We start from the raw sequence: 26,695 nt of genomic DNA on the forward strand, positions 1-26,695 counted from the left end.
AAGGGAAGCGTCACTAAAAATCAATACAAAGTTGTTCTGAGTCATAATCTTTATCCTATGATGAAACATTTCTATCCTGATGGGAGTGGTCTCTTCCAGGATGACAATGCCCCAATTCACAGGGCACAAGGGGTCACTGAATGGTTTAATGAGTATGAAAATAATGTGATTGTATGCTATGGCCTTTGCAGTCACCAGATTTCAACTCCATTGAACACGTATGGGAGATTTTGGACCGACATGTTAGACAGCACTCTCCAACACCATCATCAAAACACCACATGAGGGAATATCTTTTTGAAGAAAGGTGTTCATCTCTACAGAAGAGTTCCATAGATTTGTAGAATCAATGCCAAGGGTGAGGAACAGTGTTCACACTGAAAGTGCAAGAAACCTATTTTTTTGTAAAGATTATTATTATTATTATTATCATTATTATTATTATTATTATTATTATTATTATTATTATTATTATTAGGGCCCGAGCACAAAAGTGCCAGGGGCCCAGCCATTTTGAATCTAGTTTGCATTTTTTTCACAAAGTGAAGCTATTGACAGGTGTTGTATTTTCACGAATTTCTCCTAGAGATTTAACCTGTGCAACTTCAAATTTGGTAGGCTACATCTAAACACTTTTGTGATGCTAAATTGCAAAGCTTTTTATTTTTTATGGAACGCCCTTGGTGTGGCGTGCCGGACAATTTTGCCCAAAACATGTTCGGGGCATTAAACAGGAAGTTTTTGTAACTTACATTGGCCAAGGAAATAATATTTTACCCATTCACACAGTGTCTGATAATCCTGGCACTTCAGACCTGTGTCAACAGTCCTCCAGTACTGATATCACATCTGCCCCTCCCTCCAATACATGTGAGGTGTGAGGGCCCGTTCATTGCTACTTGTAGCTTTAATTATTTTTCATTATACAGTACAGACCAAAAGTTTGGACACACCTTCTCATTCAAAGAGTTATCTTTATTTTCATGACTATGAAAATTGTAGATTCACACTGAAGGCATCAAAACTATGAATTAACACATGTGGAATTATATACTTAACAAAAATGTGTGAAACAACTGAAAATATGTCTTATATTCTAGTTTCTTCGAAGTAGCCACCTTTTGCTTTGATTACTGCTTCGCACACTCTTGGCATTCTCTTGATGAGCTTCAAGAGGTAGTCACCTGAAATGGTCTTCCAACAGTCTTGAAGGAGTTCCCAGAGATGCTTAGCACTTGTTGGCCCTTTTGCCTTCACTCTGCGGTCCAGCTCACCCCAAACCATCTCGACTGGGTTCAGGTCCGGTGACTGTGGAGGCCAGGTCATCTGGCGCAGCACCCCATCACTCTCCTTCTTGGTCAAATAGCCCTTACACAGCCTGGAGGTGTGTTTGGGGTCATTGTCCTGTAGAAGAATAAATGATGGTCCAACTAAACGCAAACCGGATGGAATAGTATGCCGCTGCAAGCTGCTGTGGTAGCCATGCTGGTTCAGTATGCCTTCAATTTGGAATAAATCCCCAATAGTGTCACCAGCAAAGCACCCCCACACCATCACACCTCCTCCTCCATGCTTCACGGTGGGAACCAGGCATGTAGAGTCCATCCGTTCACCTTTTCTGCGTCGCACAAAGACACGGTGGTTGGAACCAAATATCTCAAATTTGGACTCATCAGACCAAAGCACAGATTTCCACTGGTTTAATGTCCATTCCTTGTGTTCTTTAGCCCAAACAAGTCTCTTCTGCTTGTTGCCTGTCCTTTGCAGTGGTTTCCTAGCAGCTATTCTACCATGAAGGCCTGATTCACACAGTCTCCTCTTAACGGTTGTTCTAGAGATGTGTCTGCTGCTAGAACTCTGTGTGGCATTGACCTGGTCTCTAATCTGAGCTGCTGTTAACCTGCGATGTCTGAGGCTGGTGACTCGGATGAACTTGTCCTCCGCAGCAGAGGTGACTCTTGGTCTTCCTTTCCTGGGGCAGTCCTCATGTGAGCCAGTTTCTTTGTAGCGCTTGATGGTTTTTGCGACTGCACTTGGGGACACTTTCAAAGTTTCCCCAATTTTTCGGACTGACTGACCTTCAGTTCTTAAAGTAATGATGGCCACTCGTTTTTCTTTACTTAGCTGCTTTTTTCTTGCCATAATACAAATTCTAACAGTCTATTCAGTAGGACTATCAGCTGTGTATCCACCTGACGTTTAGGGTTAAAAGTAACTAGAATAATAAATGTTAACACATCAGCTTTGTAGACTACGTTTTGTATGTCGTGCATATAGATAAGAGTGTGTAAGTCATGTATTTCTATACACACATTAATACTCTCTGATGTGAACCTACACTTTTAGATCAGTGAGTGTTGTTAGTGTTCAATCTGTCTAGTATTAAGCACTGATCTGTACCTGTATCAGGTTATAAGCTTTGTGGTACTTTATATATTTCTGTTTACTAAGAAAATACATAGAAAACACGTGTAAGTCATGTGATATGTTGTCTGTTTTTGATTGTATTGTATTTATTTATCGTGACAGTGTACAGTTTTTAACATAAATGATGCACTGCACCAGATTTAGCTTCAAGCTAATTTTCATCTGCACACCCTTACAATTAAAACATATACCAGCACAATAACAAACAATACAAAGCAAAAAACACACAGGATACACTACACTAAATACAAAGCCACACACAACAGCACATCACATACACCCACAATGTCAACCAGAAATCAACAAGGCAAGCATGTCAAACCAAAAGCAAGATTATTTGAGAAGACCATGAGATCAAATCCAGACTCAGTGGCCAGAGCTGAGCAGCCTTCAACAAATTCTTCAACCTGGTTCTGAATGCACTGATTGAACTGCAGCTCTTCATATCATCAGGCAGGACATTCCACTGAGTTGTGGCTTTCACAGAGAAAGCTGAGTGCAGTGCGACAAAATGGTATGGTGCAATCATGTATTCAGGATATTCTGGAGGATCTAATAGAACACATAGTGGAGGAGGGGTCAAACCATTTAAAATTTTATAAACTAGGCACAATTTTGAGAATAATCTAAAATTCTCAAAGCTCAGTAAATTGTATTTCTCTAATACCCTACAGTGATGGAAATGCATTGGCTTTTTGTCAAGAGTTTTTAGAGTTTGTTTGTATAGGGACTCAAGAGGTTTTATGGCTGTTTCTCCAGCCTGCCCCCAACATATGATGCAATAAGACATATATAAAGAATCATTGCATGCATAAATATTTTGGCTGCATCCAAAGAGAGTCAGCTTATATAATAATATTAATATATAGGCTAAATAATAGGGGACCTAACACTGACCCTTGTGGAACACCCATTGTGCACTTCATGTTACTGAACAGTGTGTCACCAACTTTATCACATTGTATCCTATTAGATAAATATGAAGACATCCATGCCAGTGCTCTAGATGAGAAGTTCATCAACTACTCCTCCTTTATCAAGTCTTGATTTAATTTGCACTATTAAGTGCAAGGTAGCAGATTCAGTGAAATGATTTGCTCTACTACTACTACTACTACTTGTTGGTCCGTAGTTACTGGCTTCAAGGCGATCTCAGTCTCCAGATTTAAAAATAGGTGTGATAATGGCACATTTCCAGTCATCAGGAAAGGAGCTGTGTTTCAAAGACAAGTTAATTAAATGAGCAATTGGGGGAGTTAAAATATCTTTGTGTGATTTAACAAACATGATGTCAAATTGGAAAGCATCTCTACTTTTGGAGCTTTGGTGGTGTTATGTTTTATGAAATATGTACAGGTTGCAAAATTGATTTAAATACAGTCACTCCACTGTTACAACTGTCCCTGTACACTGGGACAGTTGTAACATATGCCAGGGACGGTTGTAACATGTCTAAAATATACATAATTAATCAATCGAATACTCAGAATGAATAAGATTCATATTATTGTGACTATTTTTTTTTTTTTTTTTTTAAATAATGAATACCTTTTTTCACACTATATGACAAAAAAGAGAGGAAGACATCAAATTATAATGCAAGAAAATTATTTAATGGGTAGAACATACATCCTCAAAAAGGTTTAAACATGAAATCAAAATGGATTAGTTTGAGAACAACATTCAGTACAGGGTCACATGGCAAATGCCATATGATTTGGCCACTGTCGTGACTGATTTGCCCTGTTTTATGCCTGAAGCCCTCTCCAGCAAAGGAAGTGGGACTCTCCTGTCTGTCTTCTTCTTTCTGATATTTAGTATGCTGTAAGCAAACATGTGTTTCCACTGACTATTAGCATGCAACTGATTATTATTAACTTAGCATGTAATTTTATGACATTTTATATTTAATTTTCTATCTATCTATCTATCTATCTATCTATCTATCTATCTATCTATCTATCTATCTATCTATCTATCTATCTATCTATCTATCCTTCCATCCAGTTTATGTAGGCCTTATATAAATGAAACTTGGTTTAGGGATGGTTGTAACAAGGCGTTACAACAGTCCCAGTATCACCTGCTATGCTTTCACCTCATGTGAACTAACTTGACTGCTAGTTTGACAAATGTTAGCCATTTCTATTTTTAGCTTACAAAATAGTGATTCTAATAATACTTGTTTGGATTCCTAGATATTTGATCTCAGGACATTATCCAAAAAAATACATCTGATAGAAAAGTTAAATTTTTACCTCATGAAAACACTTTTGCTGGTAACTTTCTCTGGGAATTTAAGCGAGAAGACAATCTAACTGAGCATGTGTAGAGTGAGTGTAATCACTGTAGCTTGTTTCTGATTGGAGGAATTCAAGGTGTTACAACCGTCCTGCTATGACAATGAGTCAGTATTGACATATGGATGCATTCAGGGTCGGACCTTTATCAAGCATGAGAAATTTTGGACAGATTGGGCGATGTACCTTAAATTTATAACAACTTCCTGTCAGGAGTTCGTTAAAATACAAGGCATGCAAAATCGCCTAAATTGACCACTAAATTCAAAATGGCCAACTTCCTGTTGGGTTTAAGCTATGGGTCCAAGAGACTTTTTTGTGTGCCCTGGCATGATACGTGTGTACCAATTTTCATACATGTCGGTTTAACGTGTGGCGGAGGCTGCTTTGTTGAAATATTGTAGGCAGCACTATTGAGCCAATTTGTATCACTGACGGCACATTGTCATTTAGATGTGTTCAGGCTGGGACTCTTATCAAACATGTGAAGTTTGGTGCAGATTGGAGCATTTACACTAAGTTATAGCAATTTCCTCTGTCATGACGAAACATCAAAACTCAACAGCATGCCACGCCACGGCCACGCGCTTCAACAATAGCTAAATCTTTCAATAACATTTGATCACAAACTAGTCTAGATGACCCACACTGATTTCGAAGTCATTTTGATGTATTCTGTAGGAGGAGTTCATTAAAATACAAGGCATGCAAAATCATCAAAATTGAGCACTAAATTCAAAATGGCTGACTTTCTGTTGGGTTTAAGCTAGGGGTCCAAGAGACTTTTTTGTGCACCCTGAAATGATACATATCTGTACCAATTTTCGTACATGTAGGTTTAATGTGGCACCGGGGCTGCTTCATCAAAATATTGTAAGGGGCACAGTCAAGCCATTCTGCCACACCCATGCCCGCCAGCTATACAATATTACAGACTTTAAGACCTGTCATGTGTGTGCAAGGTTTTGTGTGTGAGTTTTCAAGCATGTCTAGCCCCTTAAAAACAGCTTTGTATTTTGTGGCGAACAATTTATTGCCATGGCAACGGCTTTTGATGATAACTCAAAAGCTTCAGGAGTTATCATCATCAAGGCTGACCAAATTTTATGTGTTTTGGGCTGACCTGCTAGTAGTTAGCAAAAGAGTGGTGCTTAAGACTTGTTGTTGCCAGTGGGTGGCACTATGACTATGACTCAATATGAGCCTGTACTTGCCTTCAGACTGGGACCCTTATCAAGCATGGGAAGTTTGGAAAAAATCTGATCATGCAGAGTCAAGTTATCCAGTGAAAACTCACCATTTTCACAATATGGAATCATCAAAGACTTAAGGCTTTTCTGACCAAATTTCCAATGGATCTGTTCATCCTGCTTGGTACAGCTCATAAAAGTACAGAACAAGTAACTTCCTCTTGCCAGTAAGTGGCGCTATGAGTATGTCTCAATATTGACACATAGATGTTTTCAGGATGGGGCCCTCCTGAAGGATGAGAAATTTGGGGCAGATTGGACAATGTATGTTGGAGTTATAAGGACTTCCTGTTTTATGGCGAAACATCAAAATTTGCTGCATCGCAATGGCAGGGGGGTTCAGTGAAAACTCATGATTTTAATAACTTTTGATCACAAACTAGTCTAGATGACACACACAAAGTTTGAAGTCAATCTGATGAGATCTGTTGGAGGGGTTCATTCTGGTGATTTGCAAAGCATGCAAATCTCCAGAAATGGTCGCTTAATTCAAAATGGCTGACTTCCTGTTGAGTTTACGGTTTTGCTCCAAGAGACTTTTTTGTGCGTCTGGGCATGATACATGTGTGTACCGATTTCTATGCATGTCAGTGAAACATGCCGCAGGGGATACAGTTTCACCACTTCTGGCGATCGTGCAAAGTTTCATAAGTTTTTGAGCATGTTTAGGCCCTCAAAAATGTGTTTCTTTGAGAATAATAATAATAATGATAATAATAATAATAATAATAGAGAATAATAATTGCTTCAATTACAAGAGGGCCTTCACACTTCGGTGCTCGGGCCCTAATGATAATAATAATTCCTTGAATTACAGCCAAATAACCAGGCTGAGACTGGGTCACTGTGCACTGAATCAAGGGCTGGCACTGGTAAGCACAAGGATGGAAAATGCATCTGTGGAGAGGCAGAAACTGTGAATAATGTCTTGATGGAATGCACCAGCTATCACACAGAGAGATGCATCATGCAAGCAGAGCTGTCAGAAATTGGAGCTACAGATCATTCATTGAAATTAATACTCATCGTGGAACATTTTAAAACAACAAAAACTGTGACTAATCACACTGGACTCACGCACTAGACTCTGCATTTAAAGACCTAACTCATTCAATTGAGTTCTACAAATTACCTGTGGAGGGCAGCAATACGCCTTTGCTGCGTCTAATCTGCCGCAAATTACAAAAGAAGAAGAAGAAGAAGAAGAAGAAGAAGAAGAAGAAGAAGAAGAAGAAGAAGAAGAAAGGAGTACATCTCAAGTCTCTGGACTCTTCTCATTTCTCTATTTTGTGCCTCCTCGTCTCCTCTGTTAACTGTCAGTCTGATCAACAAAAGAACCATAAACAACTTTCTTCATTTATTAGGAAGATTTTTCTTTTCATGATCTGTTATTTCCCCCATTAAACTTTTACTTGCTGACAGACAGACTCTCCCTGACTTTAATTTTATCCATAATATCAGTTAAACACGTTTATATTTTAAGTAATTTATCGTCCATTCAGTCACATGTGAGGCTGAAAATTCCTGAGCGTCGGATTTGATATGAGTTACATAATTTCCATTTTCCCTGAAACATTTAGCCAAATACATATTTCCCAGTGTTCAGAAGACTCTGATCATATTCTGGGTCATTAAATAATGAATTCACAATCAGAATATCAAAAAATACAGATGCAAATAATCATAAATAGTATAAACGCATTCTGCGAGTAGAAATGGTTCCTGTGCCTCTGAGCAGGAAACAGTACACGATGTAAATGCAGAATGCAGGTTTTTATTTATATTTGTTTTTATTTAGGTGTTCAACAGGTAACAGGCTGCAGAGAGGAAACAGCTGCTCTGGCGGTGATAACTGTGAACCTTTATTAGTGTCAGCATTGTGCACGTGCGTGCAGACACAAAAATCCATCGGGAGTTTAAGCAGCCGTTAAAGCGGACTGACAGCTGATCCAGCTGTGATCAGCTGCCGCCGTCATCAGAAACGGACGTCGCTTCACGTGACACTTCAGAGGAAAGGACGTCTCATGTCTCTAAAAACAAAGTTCTTCGTTTCCTTTCTCCTCGCTTGGTTTGCTTTTGTCTCTCCATGCATTCACGGTGGGAGGGACCAAGACGCTAGTGACGGAAACGTGGATGCAATTTAAGAGACTTGGGGTGCATCCTAAGACGCAAGTGAGCGAAACGTGGATGCATTTTAAGAGACTTGGGATGCACCCACAGTGAAGAAGTGGCGGAACCACAGCTTGAGCGTAGCAAGCGTAACCGGTCACTTTTTACCGGCGCACTCTAGTAGTCTCCATGACAGGTAACAGTTGACAACAACAGTAAGGTAAACGAATTTCTTTTTCTGTAATGCATCACAACATGCTGTTGTACAGACCAATATTCATTCTGGTTTAAGACAACCGTCTTTAATTTTCAACCACCACAAGGAATGTGTTTTTTGAAGCGAAGCGAAGCTGGTTAATTCATTCTAATTTTGTGATAATACATGAGACACAAAAACTGGGGCTAAAGCAAGTGTTCTACAGCTGTATACATATCATCCCTTTCAGAAACTAAGGAAAATACATTTCAAATTGCTTTTGATAGTTTTTTTTTTTTTTTTTTTTTTAAAATCTATATTAAAAAAACAGCTCATCTATACAACGACGCAAATGTTTAACGTTATGTTCCAGTGTGTCTGAAAATTTATATAATGGGTAACTTAGCTGCCGAACTAATTCGGTCGAAAGTTTGAATAGGGTTAACAATAATGTATACTGGGTTTAACTACGCTTATTAGCCAATGTTAACATTATTCATCAATAAATTATAAAGTGATTAACTTTATAGCTTTCTCTGTTTCTCTGTGGGAGCTGCAGAGAATAATTAACAAACTGATTTGACTATAAGTACATTAAATTATTCATTTAAGTAAATCATGCAGTGTACAAATTGTAGAAAATGATCAATAAATGTGCCAACAATTCAATTTTTGAATTGGTGTAAATCAACAAATGATAATAATATAATAATTTATTTGTATAGCACTTTTCAAGCTAGGAGCACAAAGTCCTTTCCAGTGCAGAGGCAAATAAAAATAAAACAAAAATAACAGCAAAATACAAAAACTCAAATAAATTTTTTAAAAAAACAACAGCACAAAAGACAGTTACAAATAAAATTATCTATAGGGTAAAGCCATTCAAAATAAACATAAAACTTGGTGGTTATAAAATAGAGCTGAATTATGTAAACACATCAGTCTAGTTATCAGACATGAAAGTGAGTTTACCAGTTGTTTTTTTTTACTTCCAGACAGTTTTAGTTGTCCTCTTATCTTTTTTGTTTATATGTGTGTTTTCTTGTCTGCATTAACTACTACGTTGTAGTATTAGACCTGCTGTTTTGCCAGCCCAGATCCTTAGGATGGTGCGGGCCTTTTACAGGTCCAAAACTGCAAAACTTTTGTTTTTACATGCTCTGTAAATGTTAACCACCTACAATGTGAAATGAGAAATGTAATCATACTATTAATGCAAACTCAGCAGAGAAGGCCTTTTTCTTTTTCAACTTTACAATGCCCTAGTGCACAAAGCCAGCTCCATAAAGGAATGCTTTTCCCCTTTTTGATGTGGAAAACAAACTGCCTGCACAAATCCCTTAACCCCATCCAACCCATTTGGGATGAGCTGGAACACTGACAGTGAGCCAGACCTTATCACCAAACATCAGTGTTGGACTTCACTAATGCTCCTGTGGCTGAATGGTAGCAAGCCTCTGTCTGGTGGAAAGATGAGAAAAGTGAAGCTGTCCACATACTTTGATTGGGTGTCCTCATACTTTTGACCATACAGTGGATCTGTTTTGCACAATTAAGTGGTCAGGTGAAGAGCTGCAGGGACTTATTGTAATTTGGGCAAACCTCAAACATACAGAATCATTGGAAGCAAATCATCAGCTTGACTGTGGCCATAGCAACCCCTTGGAAACTCATAATTAATCACCAGTATTATTATGAGTGAAAAGGTTCTTACAACCCCTTATCGCAGTGTCTGTCCGTCCAATCTGTTTGAAAAATTTGCTCTTTCTCTTATAGCTGATGTTGGCCTCTCTGTCCACAATGATGTCACATGGTTTCAAGAGCAGTAAGCAGGACTTCACCTTTGGACCATGGAAAGTGACTGCTGCCAAAAACCACATCATGAAATCCAAAGACATTGAACGGTGAGATGTTGCTCTTACTTAGTAGGTACAGGAACAGATATTTATTTGTCTTCTTACTTGATTTGTTCAACTCTGGACCCTTTGGTCGGTACAGTTTTACTCAGGTTATTGCAGCCCCCCCCCCCCCCCTTTTTGTACACTGGCTATAAACAATGTCTTATAACTGTGAATTAAATAACAATGTGTGATGTGAGAGTCAAATCAAGTCAAGTCAATTTTATTTGTATAGCCCAATATTGCAAATCACATATTAGCCTCAGGCAACTTTACAATCTGTACAGCAATACAACATCCTCTATCCTTAGACCCTCAATTTGAATAAGGAAAAACGCCCTCAAAAAATCCCTTTTTAAAGGGGAAAAATGGAAGGAACCTCAGGAAGAGCAACATAGAAGGGATCCCTCTTCCAGGACAGACATGCAATAGATATTGTGTGTACAGAATAGAACGGAAACTACAGCATGGATAACAGCCAAAATGACAAAATAATAATGATTTGTAATATGTATGATCATAAGGACATTGAGCAATTTCCAGGTGCTACCAAACACCTTGCGACCTCCATCACCGTGGACACCTGAGAGGAGGACAGACTAAACACACCCACAGGGAAAACTCGCATCACACCATTCACACACACACACACACACACACACACACACACACACACAGGAGGAGAGACAGGAAACCACATACACAAGGGAGAGAGAGAGAGACATGATATCATTCACACAGGGGAGAGAGAGAAATGAGGTGAGGCTGATGCAGGATGAGGAGCCAGATCCAAAACCTCTGTAAGTGGCACCAACAGCCAGGGAAGCAGAGTGGTCCAATGGCCAATGGTCTTGCAGAGGGACTCCTGAGAGGTCAAAGAGGAGAAAGTAGGGAAGGAGATGGAGAAAAGAGCGAAGAGAAGGAGGTGGCAGCAGCGGTGGCACATAGCTCAGACTCTTATGTGCCTGTGAGCAACAACAGAAGGTTAGAGAGATGCAGTGGTGTCGCTCGGATGAACCTACAGAGAATATCTATCAGCGACTCTGCAGCTTCCCTCTGCTTTACTGAGCTTTATAGTGAGTTTCAGCTCATTGTTTAGCTGTCTGGCTACAACTTTACTGTTTTGGTTCACTCTCAGCACTCTCATAGCGTCGTTTTCAGCCGCAGCAGGCTGCTGTTTTCAGAGAAAAAGGTAGCAATTACTAACTCAGTCACAGTTGGTGATTAGCTGGTGAACATGGAGCATTTAGCAGCTGAAGAGACAGATATTTCCCTCGGGAGTTGGTAAAGCTCAAAAACAGAGCTAAAGGAGAATATTGGAATTGCATTCACCAGCTAGCCAGACTTTAAATGAATGATAATGTTATTCTGTAAATAAGCAACTGTTTGCCACATGTCAACTTAAAAGGTGATGATATATCAGTGTTGTGTATACAACTTGTTTGCACTGCCCCCAAATGGACACAGAATCACTTAATGCAGGTTTAGGATGACAGGTTGAGGTTACGCCTAAGGTTGCGTTCTAGAGTTTAATGGGTTAAGTATCAGTAGGTTATAGGTAGTATAATTTCTGAACATTGAGTTTCCACATCACACTTGTGTAAGTTGCATACTGGACCACAATTGGTTTCAAACTAGTTGTGATGTCACAAATCATACTCGTAGGTACAACCCTTAAACTCACATTTATGGTGAATACAAAGAAACTTTCTTCACCTTTTATTAGGTGATTGTGAAAACAACCTTCTGAGGTAACAATAAAACACATTTTTCAGTGGAGGGGGACTTTAAACAGCTTTGCAAATGTTTTATGAGGGAGGAAATGCATTTAGCACAATTGTTGGAGTTTAAGTACACACAATATGCGTTTTTGTCAGCAACACTTAATGTAAAACATACAGTAACTTTTTTTTACAAGCAATCTCCACAGGACATCTTAAGTCAAGCAACATTAGTGAATATAGACCTGAAGTGTTTTTTCTTTTCAGAAAGATGCATTGTTACATTAAACAGATGTTTACTTTTGACTTCCCAGGTTGGCAGAGGAGATGAGCATGCCCTCCCTTCCAGAGATGCTGTTTGGGGACAACGTCCTGCGCATCCAGCACAAAGATGGCTTCGGCATCGAATTCAATGCAATTGATGCCCTTAAGAGAGTCAACAACATGGAGGATGCTGTCAAGGTGGCCTGTGCTCAGGAATGGCAGGAAAGCAGGCAAGATGAACATTATAATGTGTTACTAAAGGCCACAGCTTGAGGATTGTTCAGTTAACATTTGATATGTCAAAACTCTAAATAGGTGTGGCCAACCGTTCAGACACTGAGAGCTAAAAGAACAGACATACTACTTTACGGAAACAAACAAATGCCCTGGCAGACACACGCAAGCTCCAAACTCCAGTGAGATACAATGACAGCACACCACTTCTTCTAGCACACTACTTCTTGTTTTCCACAATCTTTTTGAAATCTGGCATGTATTCCATCTGCCACTATTGAGCCTGTCAGTTTGGTCTGGTAGTCAAAGGGTCAATAATAGGGTTTTTCCATTAGTTTGGATCAGTCTGCCTTAGCCACGCCAAGCCAAGCCAACCCGCAATGAAATGCGCTACAGCCTAACAGCAGGGGATAACCATGGCCAATCACGCTGCAGTGGTCCTGCTCACTTGCAGGACCAACCGCAGCCAGCCCATGATGAGCCCCCCTTCTCCCCCCCAAACAAGCGGTGTGTTGCAAACTCAGCTCATGTCTGTGCTGGAGCCCAGACAGAAAGCTGTTTTCAAAAATCTGTGTGTGTTCAGCTCTCAGCTTCTAACTGAATTTTTGTGGTTTGAAGTTTAGTTTCTCCCCTGTGTTCCTGTTTGTATGTCAGATAAGTGTTTTACTGTTTCTTGGCCACTTTCAGCTGTATCAGAGCTGTCTTAAGTTACTGCTGATGAAATACAATAAAGGGAGACTTTTATTTTGAAGAATTTATAGGAAATGAAATGTGTTTATAGCTGAATTAGCAGAGCTTCGTTAGTGGCGCTATTCGTCAATAGAAACAGGTATACACAAGATCTGGAGATATTTAGAGATATTTTTTTTCAGTGAATCAGTTAGAAATAATGATAGGACAAAGAGTACAAACAGAAACAGCCACAGTAAGATGTTTGATGAAGAGCTGTAGACAACAGACTTACTGCATTTTCTGCAAACCATTACACCTCCAGCAGGTGAGCAACTTCTTTTACCTTGCAGTGCTGTGTTATGGAAAACTGGCACTGGCAACGCACCACCTCAACTCAAGTGTTCCCGGCATGGCTTGGCATGACTACCCCCAAAACAATGGAAAAACACCATATAGAATATATTGTACTCTTTAGCCTTTTCACCTGTAGACCTGTTATCAAAACTCTGTTGAGGATTTTCAAGCAGTAATGCATATTGTGCTCAACCCACTTTTAGCCCATTATCCCTTACCCCTTCTCTTAGACAACAGGAGATCACAGATTTCACAAGCAGGGACATTTTCAGGAATAACTAAACATGAATCTTTGATCTCTTTCTAGAGCTGATTCTGAACACTCCCAAGAGGTGGTGAGACCTTACGACTGGACATACACCACAGACTACAGAGGCACTCTGATAGGAGACGGTATGCAGATAAAGGTGGGTCATTTTCAGTAAATGAGTGAAACACAGTATTATCACTACCTTTGTTTTGTATATTGTCAAAAGTCTTAGAAATATGGAGAATGATTTTGTGTCTTTGAGCACCTCTACTTCCTCCTGTGTTTCATTTTTATTTGTTGTTCATCTGAAGGCAACTGAGACAGCGGAACGTATCGACATGGAGAAGCTGAAGGCTCGGGAACAGATCATGTTTTTTGATGAGGTTCTGCTGTTTGAGGACGAGCTGCATGACCACGGAGTCTCAATGATCAGCGTCAAAATTGTGAGTGCTGCCTACAGTCACACTTGATACTATTAATCCAAATGAAGACCAGATACCATTTAAGAGCAATGTAAATGTGCACTAAGCTTTTAATTGATCATTTGGCCAAAATCTGCATGTAATTCATGCCTCATTTACGGAGGCAGAAGCTCAGAATGGCAAAATGCTGTCAGCTCCTGGAGCTTCTTCACAGGTGCATTCTGGGATTAAGGGAGAGCTCAGAAGGCAAAGTTCAGTGATTGATTTGTTTAAGATCACCAAGTTCAGAAAAGGCGTGATGATGTATGGACTGATTCCAAATCTTGCTTTTTGTATTTTTGTAATGTACTGTATCATATCATGTTGTATGCAAACCGTTTGAGCTAATAAGTTCTGCAAGAGGGACTCTGCAGTGTTAACATCTTGATGTGTGTCTTATTGATTATACAGAGGGTGATGCCCACAAGTTTCTTCTTGTTGCTGCGTTTCTTCCTACGAGTGGATGGAGTGCTGATCAGAATAAATGACACGCGACTGTATCATGAGGCAAGTTGGTTTTCTCCAGCCAAGATGAAGTTCAAGGTTTTATAATGAGCAAGTCATAGAATTTAAATGCAGCAGAGGTTATTCCACACTGCCTATGGTGAGGCCTCTAATAAGTAACAAATTGTGATGCTGTTTTTGATTCCAGGCTGGAAAGAATTACCTGCTACGAGAGTTCAGCACAAGGGAAAGCAACATAACAGAACTGAAGGTGAGCTATGACAGATCATTATCAAGATAGATTTGTCCCAATATTATTTGTGTGAACAGATCAACAATCCATGTGTGAATGTGTAATCTGTAAATATAAATCTCCTTCCACAAATACAAAAAAAGATTTGCAAACTCACAAAAACATTTTGCAAGTATAAAACAGATCTGCAAATACACAAACAAATTCCACAAATAACTATATTATCTGTGAAAACAGCATATTAAAAAGACAATTACATCTGATTGACAAGAGCCGTGACACTGTTTACATAAAAATTTGTAAACTCTTCAAGTAAAGGCGTGGACTGCCCGTCCACCTCAAGGTGTAATTATCAGTCTTTACAGCTTGAGCACCTGGTGTGGAAGTTAGTATGCACACAGACTATCTCAGTGGGCTTTTCAGTGCAGTACAGTGCATGTGTCAACCTGTCCCTTTATTTCATGACGAAATATACCAAAATAATAAAGGAAAAGGAGGGAACGACACCACACAAATACTTTGAATATAAAGGGGGGAAGAGGACTAAGTGCTGAGTGTAAAGGATTGATGGATCGTCCGAATGGAGTCGGCCTCGGATCTGGACATGGCCTTGTCGCAGTTTGTCCGGGTTTTAATGCCTCATCTATGTGTCAATATTGAATCATAGTCATAGCGCCACCTAGTGGCAACAGGAGGCTCCAGGTTCTGTACTTTTACGACCTCTACCTAGGAGGTTGAACACAACTCCTTCAAATTTGGTCAGACAAGCCTTAAGACCTTGATGATGTTATATTGTGAAGATTGTGAGTTTTCATTGAACGCTGTTGCCGTAGCAACATGGCGAATTTTAATGTTTCACCATTGCATAACAAACTGTTGTAACTCGACTCCACATGGTCAGATCTTTCCCACATTTCACATGTTTGATAATAGTCATGGTCCGAAGACATGGACAGGCCCATATTGTATCATACTAATAGCGCCACCTACTGGCAACAGGAAGTTATAGGCCCCATACTTTTACTGTTTACTCCTAGCAGGCTAAACAGATCCACCTAAAATTTGGTCAGCTAAATGGTAAATGGACTGTACTTGTGTAGCGCTTTTCTGGTCTTCCGACCATTCAAAGCGCTTTTATACTACGAGCCCCATTCACACACACATTCATATGCTGAATGGGTACAGGGGCTACCATGCAAGGTCCCAACCTGCCCATCAGAGGAAACTAACCATTCATACACATTCACACACTGATGGCACAGCCATCAGGAGCAATTTGGGGTTCAGTATCTTGCCCAAGGACACTTTCGCATGTGGACTGGAGGAGGCAGGAATCGAACCGCCAATCTTCCGATTAGTGGATGACCTGCTCTACCTCCTGAGCCACAGCCGCTCCACAGCAGCTAAATTGTAAGACGTTGATGATGCTAAATGGTGAAGCTTTTGAGTTTTCACCAAAAGCTGTTGCCATGGCAATGTATTGGTCGCCATGAAACAGGAAGCTGTTTTTGAGGGGCTATGGGTGCTCAAAAATTCACAAAACTTGTCACACGCGTCAGAAGGGGTGTCTGGTATGGTTGTTGGACTTGGGTGTGGCAAAATGACTCGAGGGCGCCTCCTAGAATATTTCAAAGTCAAAGTTAATTTTGACATAGATGAACGAAATTTGGTAGGCCCATGGATGAATCATTTCCAGGCACACAAAAAAGCCTCTGGGAGCCATACCCTCAGTCCAACAGGAAGTTAACCATTTTGAATTTACTTTGCAATTTTAGCACAGTTTTTGCAATTTGCAGCCATTGTATTTAACAAAGTCCTCATAGAAATTTAACTCAACCGACTACAAATTTGATCAGTGTCATTTAAAGACCTTTACAATGAAGTTATCAAACTCTTGAGTTTTCATTATATGCTGTTGCTGTGGCAACACCGCAAACTTCAATGTTTTGCCATGAAGTGGGAAGTTGTTGCAACTTGAATGTACATTGTCCAACCTGCTGCTTGATAAGAGTTCAGGCCTGAACACATCTAAATATCAATATTGAGTCATGGTCATAGTGCCACCTACTGACAACAGGAAGTCAGCCCTATATGACGAACATCATCCGATTTCCATGAAATTCACATGGTGTGGTCTACACATGATATACAGCGAAATGACACACAATTGTGGGTGCTCCCTAGTGCCACATAGTGGACACAGGAAATCATATTGAACTACTTGTTACAACGTCCAGTAAAAGCCCATGCCTGAGGACATCCACATGCCTGCAATAAAAGCCCTTTGACTGCTGCAAACTCCAACGTGCACAAAGGTGCAAGGGCCAAATCATTGCTGCTTGCAACTTTAATTAAGGCCCAAGCACCTAGCAGAGTGTGAAGGCCCTCTTGTAGCTGAAGGAATTATTTCTTCTTCTTTTTTTTTCTATTTTTTCCCCCCAAAAGAAATGCATTTTTAAGGGGCTAAAGATGCTCAAAAAGTTGTCAAACTTTGCACCTTCCTCAGAAGTGGTGGAAAAATTTGATATTTTATGGGTCTGGGGCATGGGTGTGACAAACACCCCTTCCAAAATTTCAAATTAAATAGAATTCTGCGAAGGCAATAGAAGTGTTTTTATTGATATTTAGATGTTGTGGCAGCATATCATTACAAAAATAACAGAACTATTTGGTGGAATGAAAACAGGGATAATTTGTTCTATCTTTGGAAATTTGTTTGTTTGTTCTTCTTCTTTTGCTCTGTTGAGGTTCACTACCCATGTGTTTCTCTGTGTCTGTCTACCTAGCTAACACCCCTGAGCACCTTGAGAACTGTTTGTCTCAGTCAATAGAACTTGCCTTTGTCAGAGTCCAGTGTACTCCATTGGTAAATGGTTATGTAGGACAATCAGGAGGATTTCCCCCAAATTAGAATATTAGGCAAACGGTGAACCTGAACTTCTGAAAGAAAACTTCTGATATAAGATAGCTAAGGCTAATAAGTAGTGTTGTGGATATTTCTGAGCAATGGTCAACACTTCGATGGAGAGAAGCACACACAAGCCTTTGATGTCTTAATATAGAGAATGTTCATTGAAGTTACTTGATCAAGGAGAACCTTAAACAGTGAACATCCAAGTTGGTGTAACTCAGATGCCGCCTCTTCCCGATCTGTCCTCTGAAAGTCTGAGTGTTAGTCCTTAACCCAAGCAGATTGGCCTACAATATGAAAAATTAGTCTAACTGGTTCACTAGTTTCTAAACAAAGGACTGCACTTTACCTGTGACATCTTAAGTCACGTTGCATTGAGCCTCAGGTCATTGTCAACACATTTTGACTACACATTCCACCTATCTGTGTTGTCTAGAAGGGTCCTCTATGGCCTTGGCTTACCATGGCAATGCTGATATACTCTTTATCTGAGAGGTCTCTGCTTTCACCAAAACATCACAGACAGCTGAAGTCTCGAGGAGAGATTGAGAATTACAGTGTGACCTCAAGGCTCAGTTTTGACCCAATTTGTCATTCAAATTTGTAACCCCTAAAGAAAATTCCATAACAAGTATATAGCAATGTCACATTTAATAATGAATTAAATTGCCAATTAAACAAAGGTATATTCACTTATACTTAACCTGAGGAAGATAATCTGTGGTTCTAACTTTGCCAGTTGTGTTATATAGACAAACTCCGGTATATCATGGGAGAAAGATTGAGTAGTTTAATGTTTTAGCACAATTTACTCTATATAATGTTAAACTTGATCCGCTGTATGTAATATTTGTTATAAACACAATGTAAACAGAGCTAACTGCAGATAAATCAGTAAGACAGGGGCTTCAGCTATTTTATTATCAGTGTAGCTATTGCCTAGTTTGTCCATTAAAGAGCACTGCAACTAATTTTGTGATACATTTTGTCAGTTTTTTTGAGGAAATTAACAATACTCCCCATGCCACTATGAATTGACATACAGTGCTGCTTGAAAGTTTGTGAAAGTTTGTGAACCCTAGAATTTGCTCTATTTCTGCATAAATATGACCTAAAAGGTGATCAGAATTCCATGCAAGTCCTAAAACTAGATAAAGAGACATCAATTAAAGAAATGAGACAAAAATAATCATTCATTATTTATTGAGGAAAATAATCCAATGTTACATATTTGTGCTTGGCAATAGTATGTGAACCTCATGGATTATCAAATCATTTGAAAGGGAATCAGAGTTGGGTGTTTCAATCAATGGGATGACAATCAAGTATGAGTCTGGGAGGCCCTGCCTTATTTAAAGAAGAGAAATTTGAGTCTTCACTATTTAAGTCGGAGCTTCACAACACAGGTTTGTGGAAGTGTGTCATGGCTCAAACAAAGGATATTACTGAGGACCTTAGAAGAGTTGCTGATACTCACCAGGCTGGAAAGGGTTACAAAACCATTTCTAAAGAGTTTGGACTCCACCAGTCGACTGTCAGGCAGATCATGTACAAATCAAATACATCCTACACCATTGTTATTCCCCACCATAGTTATGTTTGGCAATGAGCAAACACTGCAGTCCAGCATAAGAGCCTTATCCCATGTGTGAAACATGGTGGTGGCAGTAACAGGACGGCTTGCAATCATTGATGGAGTATGAGTTCTGAGTTGTACCAAATTTTACAGAAAAATGTCAAGGTATCCGTCTGTGAACTAAAGCTCAACAGAAAGTGGGTCATACAGTAAGACAACAACCCTAAAGTCACAGGTTGCACTACCAAAGAATGGTTAAAGCAGAAAAAGTCAATGTTTTCAAATGGCCACGTCAATGACCTTTATCCTATAGAAATGCCGTAAAGGACCTGAAGCAGGCATTTCATGCAAAGAAGCCCACCACCATCCCTGAGTTGAGACTGTTCTGTAAGGAGGACTGGGCTAAAATTCCTCCAAGCTGATATGCAGGGCTGATAAACAGTTACTGGAAACGTTTGGTTTAAGTTATTGCTACAAAAGGGGTCACAGCAGTTACTGAAAGCAAGGGTTCCCATACTTTTGCCTGACACAAATATGTAAGATTTGACAGTTTTCCTCACTAAATAAATGAATAAGTTTAATGTTTTTGTCTCATTTGTTTAATTGGGTTACCTCTATCTAGTTTTAGGACTTGTGTAAAAATCTGATCACACTTTAGGTCATATTTATGTAGAAAAAGAGAAAATTCTAAAGGGTTCAGAAACTTTCAAGCAGCACTGTAAAACCTTTGTTAATCACCACAGCATTAAACTCCCTACACCACCAATACTTACAAAAGAAATTTACCAATGTTTTGCATTTGAAAAAGAATCCCAACATTACCTTATATTTGCATATAAGCTTTCTATATTCCATCATAAAAATAAAAAGCCTCTATCACAGACATTTGCTCAAATCCTGCTTATGTAACAGCATTTGTAACATTTTTCTTTACCACCATATAGCATTCTTCATCACCATATATTTTATTGTACATTAAATAAAATAAAATAAATTAATCCTTTGTCACAAGATTTTATGTACAGCTTTTGTTAGAAGAATGTGCATTAAAATACTGACAAGTAATATTTATATATTTATTTATATTAATAAATCTCTATGTACTATTTTTTGTTGTCATTCTAACACAGATGTTACTCTTTCCTTCAGAATGTTCCTGCTGCACTGTACACTGATCCTAATGAGATAGCCAAGCATTTAACCTTGAAGCTGACAGAGTGTGAGAAGCTGGAGCTTCCTGTGATGCAGCCTCAGACTGTTAATGAAGACCTTCAGTGACCAGAATACTATAACGTCCATGTTGATGTTGCATGATGAAAAAGAGTAATACTAGTCTTACATTACATTGATAATCTTACAATAACATAACAACCATTGATCTTCCCTTCAAATATCTGTACAGGAGTAGTTTTTATATGTGACCACTGTGATGGTGTGTTCTTTAGACACTGAAATCTGACATACAGTTTCAATATATATTATGTTATAATATTGTATCAAGCTTCACTGTATTATCAGTGAAACTTTAACCAGTTAAACACTTTGGTCTCAATTTTGGGTTTGTTCATTTGAACTGATTTTGTTTTATGTGTATACTTTTCACTGTCAAGTTGAATAGCCTTTTGACATAAGGCTTGGGAAGATAGCTGATTCCACTTCAGTAATGCGTTTGTAAAAAAGCTACATAAAACAGCTTTGTGTTTTTTAAAGTGAAAGTAATCGCGAATTTCTGGAAATATGACTACTGTATTTTCTGCAGTGACTTGTGGAAGGTGAATAAGCTTGTTTTCCATTTGCAAGTAAACACCTCCAGAATTTGTGTGAAAATGTCAAACCCTGTGGCTGCATAAATTTTTTTGGGTAACTACTAGCTTGCTTTGCTTTTTCTGTAGTTTTGTTTTCTGTTGATGAATTACTATGATGGTTAACTTAATCTGTGCAAAAACGTTGTCAAAAAGGTTATTTTTTACTGACAATATGTTTAAGTACCCCCCATTCATTCCAAATCCCCAAATTTGATCCCAGCAAAATGTTGATTTGCAAATCAGCCTGTGATCTCTGTTTAGTTTCTCTTTTTAGACTTCAGCTGAAAACAATGCTATGAGAGTGCTGAGGAAATACCAAAACAGTGAAGTTGCAGCCAGACAGCGAAACAGTGAGCTGAAACTCACTATAAAGCTGAGGGGAGCTGCAGTCAGATGATAATTCTCTGTAGGTTCACTACTAAGAGTGATGCCTCTCACTATAGATCTGATACATTGTAATTATGAAAAATATTGACTACAACCAATTAATAACCAATTATAACCAATTTAATGTTAGTGAGTTGGCAACTCTGGGTTGTCATTGAAGTCACTAAAGCTGCTCTCTGGAAAACTCCAGGAGTGAAGTATTTCACATAGACAGGTTTTATATTCATAGCCATAATGCACATATAGTATCATTTATATCCTGGTTATGAATGATTATGCTGTGGATCATATTATGATGTTTGCATGGAACAGGAGTACCTCGGTTACTCATGTGTGATTCTTACACGGTGGTGACAGCAAATGAATCGCGGGGTCTCCAAATAGGCGACCACTTAGCTCACCTATGCCTAAAAATATCCCAGCTCAGATAAGAAAATACACAATCCAGAAAGACCCAAACATATCAGCCACAGGCTAGCAAGCCAACAATCAAAAAACTGTCCAAGATGTGGTTAACACCCCCAACACAGCTGGAATAATGGAAAGTGTTCATCAACATACTGCAACGTGTGAGTATTTCAGTAGGAGGACAATGTCCCCTTATAGAGACACCATTTGTGGAGTAAAAGGACAACGTTCAGTGATCAGAAGACACCGAGGATGATACAAAGCAACCACATGTTACAGACCCAAGAGCAACTAATTACATCTGGTATACAGATCCTGTTATTAAACTGTAATTATTGTTTGTACAAAAGTTTTTCATCATTCTACATATGATAAATTCCTCCACTTTGTTGGCCACTCAACAGCTATACCAGTAGTGGTTCAGTGTCCTTCAGCCAGTACAGAAGGCGTTCCTCTCCTGGTGCAGTCCAGCCTGCTTGGGGTGAACAAAACAGGAAAACAACACCTAATTATTTAGTAGAGATTTAGTCAATATACATACTAGGGAAGTGTTACCTTGCTTTCCATACTTATGTGGAAAAAGGAGAACATAAGTCATGACAAAACTGCAGTACATAACGAGTAGATATTTTTTAGTCAAACACTTTGCACCATGCCAGATATGAAGGGAGTGTCTCACCTCAGAATCTTTGTACTTCCCCTTTACTGGATCTGGCAAAACATGAACAATAGTGTTTGGAATAATTGTGGTCAGTGTAGGTAATAATCTGTGTTGATAATGAAAGTGTTTAAACATTATTTGGAGAAGAAAGCGGATAGTCAGTGGTGCAGTCTGAATGTGCCCTTCTGTTACAAACTCGCGCAGTGGCAGTTCGCTAAGAAGTTTATCCATTGTCCATATGAAGGCTTCTTTCTCCAATAACTGCAGTCAAGAACTCTCTGTAACTCTAAATAAGGATTCTGCACTTACCCACTGGTAGTTCGGCCCTTCCATGGATGTTCAATGGGATTCAGATCAGGCCTAATAGCAGGCCACTTCAGAACGGTCCAACATTTTCTTCTCTTCCACTCTCACTCCTCACTGTTTGGGGTCATTATACTGCTGGAAGACCATGACCTGCAACTAAGACACAGTTTTCTGACACCAAGCTGTATGTTTCGCTCCAAAATGCCTTAATAGTCTTCTGATTTCATAGTGCCCTGCACAGATTCAAGGCACCCGATGCCTGAGGCAGCAAAGCAACCCCAAAACATCACTGAGCCTCCTCTATGTTTCTCAGTAGGCATGGTGTTCTCTTCTTTGAAGGCTTCATCTTTTCCTTCTATAAACATAGGGTTGGTGTGATTTATCAAAAAGCTCTAATTTTGTTTCATCTGTCCAAAGCACATTCTCCCAGAAGGACTGTGGCTTGTCAATATGCATTTTGGCAGAGTCCAGTCTGGCTTTATTGTGTCTCCCTCTTAGAAGTGGGGTCTTCCTGGATCTTCTACCATGGAGCCCATTTTCATTCAGACAGCGATAGATGGTGCGACTTGAAACTATTGTATCGTGAACTCGAAGATCAGCTTGGATCTGTATTGAAGTTTTCCTTAATTCTTTCTTGACCATTCAAGCAATCCTTCTCTTCAGTCTCAAGCCAATTTTCCTCTTGCAACCACATCCAGAGATGTTGGCTACAGTTCAATGGGCCTTAAACTTCTTGATAATATTGGCAACAGTGGCCACAGGAACATCAAGCTCTTTGGAGATGGTCTTGTAACCTTTACGTTGACCATGCTTGGCTATTACCTTTTTTCTAATGTCTTCAGACCACTCTCTACTTTTCCTTCTGTTTTCCATGTTCTGTCAAGAACTGAACAATGGCTTGGACTCAAATGCAGACAGACTCAGTTGGCAAGTTCAAAAATCAGTCCTTTAATCACAACTGGGTCGGTATACAGGTGATCAGTCAGCAAAACGAGATATCCAAATCAGTGGGCTAAAGGCAAGGTTGAAGGCAAAAACAGGTCAGGAAACTATAAGGCTCACAAGGAAAAATAGGCTGGAACGCTGTCATGCAGGAAACAAGACAAACTGGCACAGAAGGAAGGGAACACTGAGACTATATACTCTGGGGAATGGGAGCCAATGAGACACAGGTGCAACACATCAGGGCAGGGCAGGTAATCACACAAGAGGGAGACACACGAGGGCAGGAAGTGAAGGACCTGAAACGAGACAAGAGGTGAGTATCAAAATAAAACAGGAAGCACAAGACAAGGAACACTGGGAGAAACAAAAAGATAACTCAGCCATCCAGCCGGAGCATGACATGTTCAATGTGATGCACACAGTGGCACAAAACAGCAGAATGAGTAATTTTCTCCTTTTAAACTGGTTGCATGAGTGATTATAAGATTGAAAACACCTGTGATAATAATTAAAGCACAATAGTCTGCTTAAAGTATCACTACAAATCAATTATTTCTTACAGCTTCTAAAGGGTACCAATAATTTTGTCCAGGCTATTTTAGAATGTCTTTGTAGAATAAGCATGAATTGAGTTATTTTCACAACTTTTTTGTTTTGTTCCACTGCAAACCAAACATAGACATGCACTGATAATAAAATATCTTTAACCAATAATTTCAGCCACGTCTGTTTCTGCAACTGTGGTCACTTTTGACTCCCAAATTTAAAAAAATCAACCTCTATGAATTTTAATTTTAACCATCACAGACTGTAATACGTAGTAACAGGTCCACAAAATTGCATATGGTCGTAAAGATTTTAATCTGGAACATGTTTATCTTTTATGTTTTTTCTCTCTCTTTCTTTTCTTTGTTCTCACAAAATGTCCTTACCGAAACATTACTAAAACTTTAATTTTATACATTTTCCTTTTTTAATTTATATAAAATTTTTGACATTTCAATTCATTTTTGTCAAGCTTTGTGCACAATTGTAAATACTGATATAAAAAATAATTTAAAAAAAGGGGGATTTCATGGTTTTCTTTATGTCCTGGAAAATTTAGACAGTAACCCTAAATGTCAATTGTTTTCATACACACAAAAGATAAAATATGTTACTTTTTATGACAGATATTGCAATCGTAATGTGTGAAAAATCTCTACTCAAGTGTTAATAATTTTTGCAAATTAAAATCATAATAATAATTAAAATAAAGCCTTGCTGTGGTAATGACATCTTGTGTCGGTAAGGACACAATGTCAATGGTAAATGTTAATAATCTAACCTTGACTTGGCATGAACATTAATACTAATATACTAACACAAACCCATAACACTAATAGCATCTCACCACAACATTAGGTAAGTCAAAACCAGCTTCATTCACAAGTAAGGCCTCTGGGGATAGTTGTGGTGTGTTCATAGCAACAAACTAATTTGAGGCCTCCAGTATTATGTGTTTTGCCCTTTGGTTTCTTTTATTTATCCTCCACTGTCTTCTTTTCAGACTTCTCTCTCTTTTTGTCAGTTGGGAGACAGTTTTTATCTACCCATTCTCCTTTCTTTTTTGTAACGCTCTTTTTCCTTGCGGAGAAATGCTTCATATCTGCCTGGGTCTTTTCTCATTTCCTCTCTGCATTTATATGATCTTACTGTAGATGAATTTGGTCTCATCTAGGGTTGCAAAAATGACATATTTTATGTTAAGTTTACAATAGACTTAATATTTGCAATATAATATATGCATATAACTCCCATTGAATTTGTCTCTACCACGACACAAGGTCTTTACTGCGACACCTTAAGCTGCTGCAGTAAAGACATGTTGCGGAAATGACATTTTTGCTAATATTGCAGGTAAATGGCAGCTAGCAAGGTCTGCTACATTAGCTTTGACTCTTAGCATCTAATATACATGAATTTCACAGTAATATCAATTTTTAAAATCTAGTTCAAAATACACAATTACTAAGCTGTACAGTAAGGACACACAATAAATACTTCAGAAGAAAAGATGATCTTTACCTTGTTTTTCTTGTTCTTGAGGGTCACCTAGTGTTGGTTGGCCAACCTGTCATCCATGTGCTCACTTGCTAACTTCTGTTTCCATAGAAACTAGATTTGTTTGGCTTTGAAAAAAACTTTTACTATGGCATTTCTTCAGTGTTGCGGTAAAAGTGTGGGACAGGCACAATTAGATGAAAAAATCATAGAAATGATCAATAAACAAAAAAATAATAATATGGTGTAAAGTAATTATTTATATGAAACACTTAATGTCATATTGTAATTGAATTAGCTCATTTTACATATCTCAACATTGAGACCACAGTTGTGGGACACAAGCAAAAATGGTGCTTGGACCCATAAAATGCTTCAGAGATGTTATTAAATCACATTATTTAGAGAAAAAAATTATGTCAAGATGTGTAATAACACTATGTATGTATCTATAAAGCATAAATTAACATAAATCCAAAATTTCACTGCTGGGACGTAAAAATGCCTGTAGTTGCAGAAACACCCATGATCAACTTAGTCTCATTGTCCATTCTGGAATAGGTGCTATAGGTTGCTGCCATGATTCATTTTTATAAACGGAAATGTTAATATCAACAATCTTTCAAAAGTCATCTAGAGGCAGCTGAAAACCATCCTTGTGGGGTAGACACAGGATAATGCCAATCCATTTCTCCTGCCAAAAGTGTTGGATGGCATCAACGCATTAAGTGTCCTGCACCACACAGAAAGTTGTTTCTGCAACACAGCTCATGTTCATGAATTTGAACAGCAACAGGACTTTGATGTAGTTGTTGCCCAA

General features: G+C 38.8%; 1 protein-coding gene and 1 long non-coding RNA gene across 4 annotated transcripts; one reads left to right on the forward strand and one right to left on the reverse strand.

Annotated features, from left to right (window-relative positions):
• Window positions 1–7,960: 7,960 nt before the first annotated feature.
• Window positions 7,961–21,191, forward strand: tiprl (TIP41, TOR signaling pathway regulator-like (S. cerevisiae)). 2 transcript variants are annotated; one of them, XM_044371036.1, is made up of 8 exons: window positions 7,961–8,282; window positions 10,059–10,186; window positions 12,216–12,395; window positions 13,733–13,832; window positions 13,987–14,118; window positions 14,548–14,643; window positions 14,789–14,851; window positions 20,470–21,191. In XM_044371036.1, exons 2-8 carry the CDS (start codon window positions 10,062–10,064, stop codon window positions 20,596–20,598), a joined length of 825 nt encoding a protein of 274 aa, XP_044226971.1. In that variant the 5' UTR covers window positions 7,961–8,282; window positions 10,059–10,061; the 3' UTR covers window positions 20,599–21,191. The 2 variants fall into 2 exon arrangements, with proteins under 2 accessions (XP_044226971.1, XP_044226970.1); XM_044371035.1 differs by having other exon boundaries at window positions 7,962–8,306.
• Window positions 21,192–21,747: 556 nt separating this feature from the next.
• LOC122995697 lies at window positions 21,748–26,024 on the reverse strand. 2 transcript variants are annotated; one of them, XR_006406843.1, is made up of 4 exons: window positions 25,900–26,024; window positions 22,891–23,043; window positions 22,600–22,631; window positions 21,748–22,392 (listed from the first exon to the last, which is right to left on the reverse strand). It is a non-coding gene; the product is annotated as an uncharacterized LOC122995697 (long non-coding RNA). The 2 variants fall into 2 exon arrangements; XR_006406842.1 differs by lacking the exon at window positions 25,900–26,024 and having other exon boundaries at window positions 22,891–23,317.
• Between the last annotated feature and the right edge of the window lie 671 nt (window positions 26,025–26,695).

The sequence above is a fragment of the Thunnus albacares genome, chromosome 13, assembly GCF_914725855.1.
Source record: "Thunnus albacares chromosome 13, fThuAlb1.1, whole genome shotgun sequence".
Classification (NCBI taxonomy): domain Eukaryota; kingdom Metazoa; phylum Chordata; class Actinopteri; order Scombriformes; family Scombridae; genus Thunnus; species Thunnus albacares.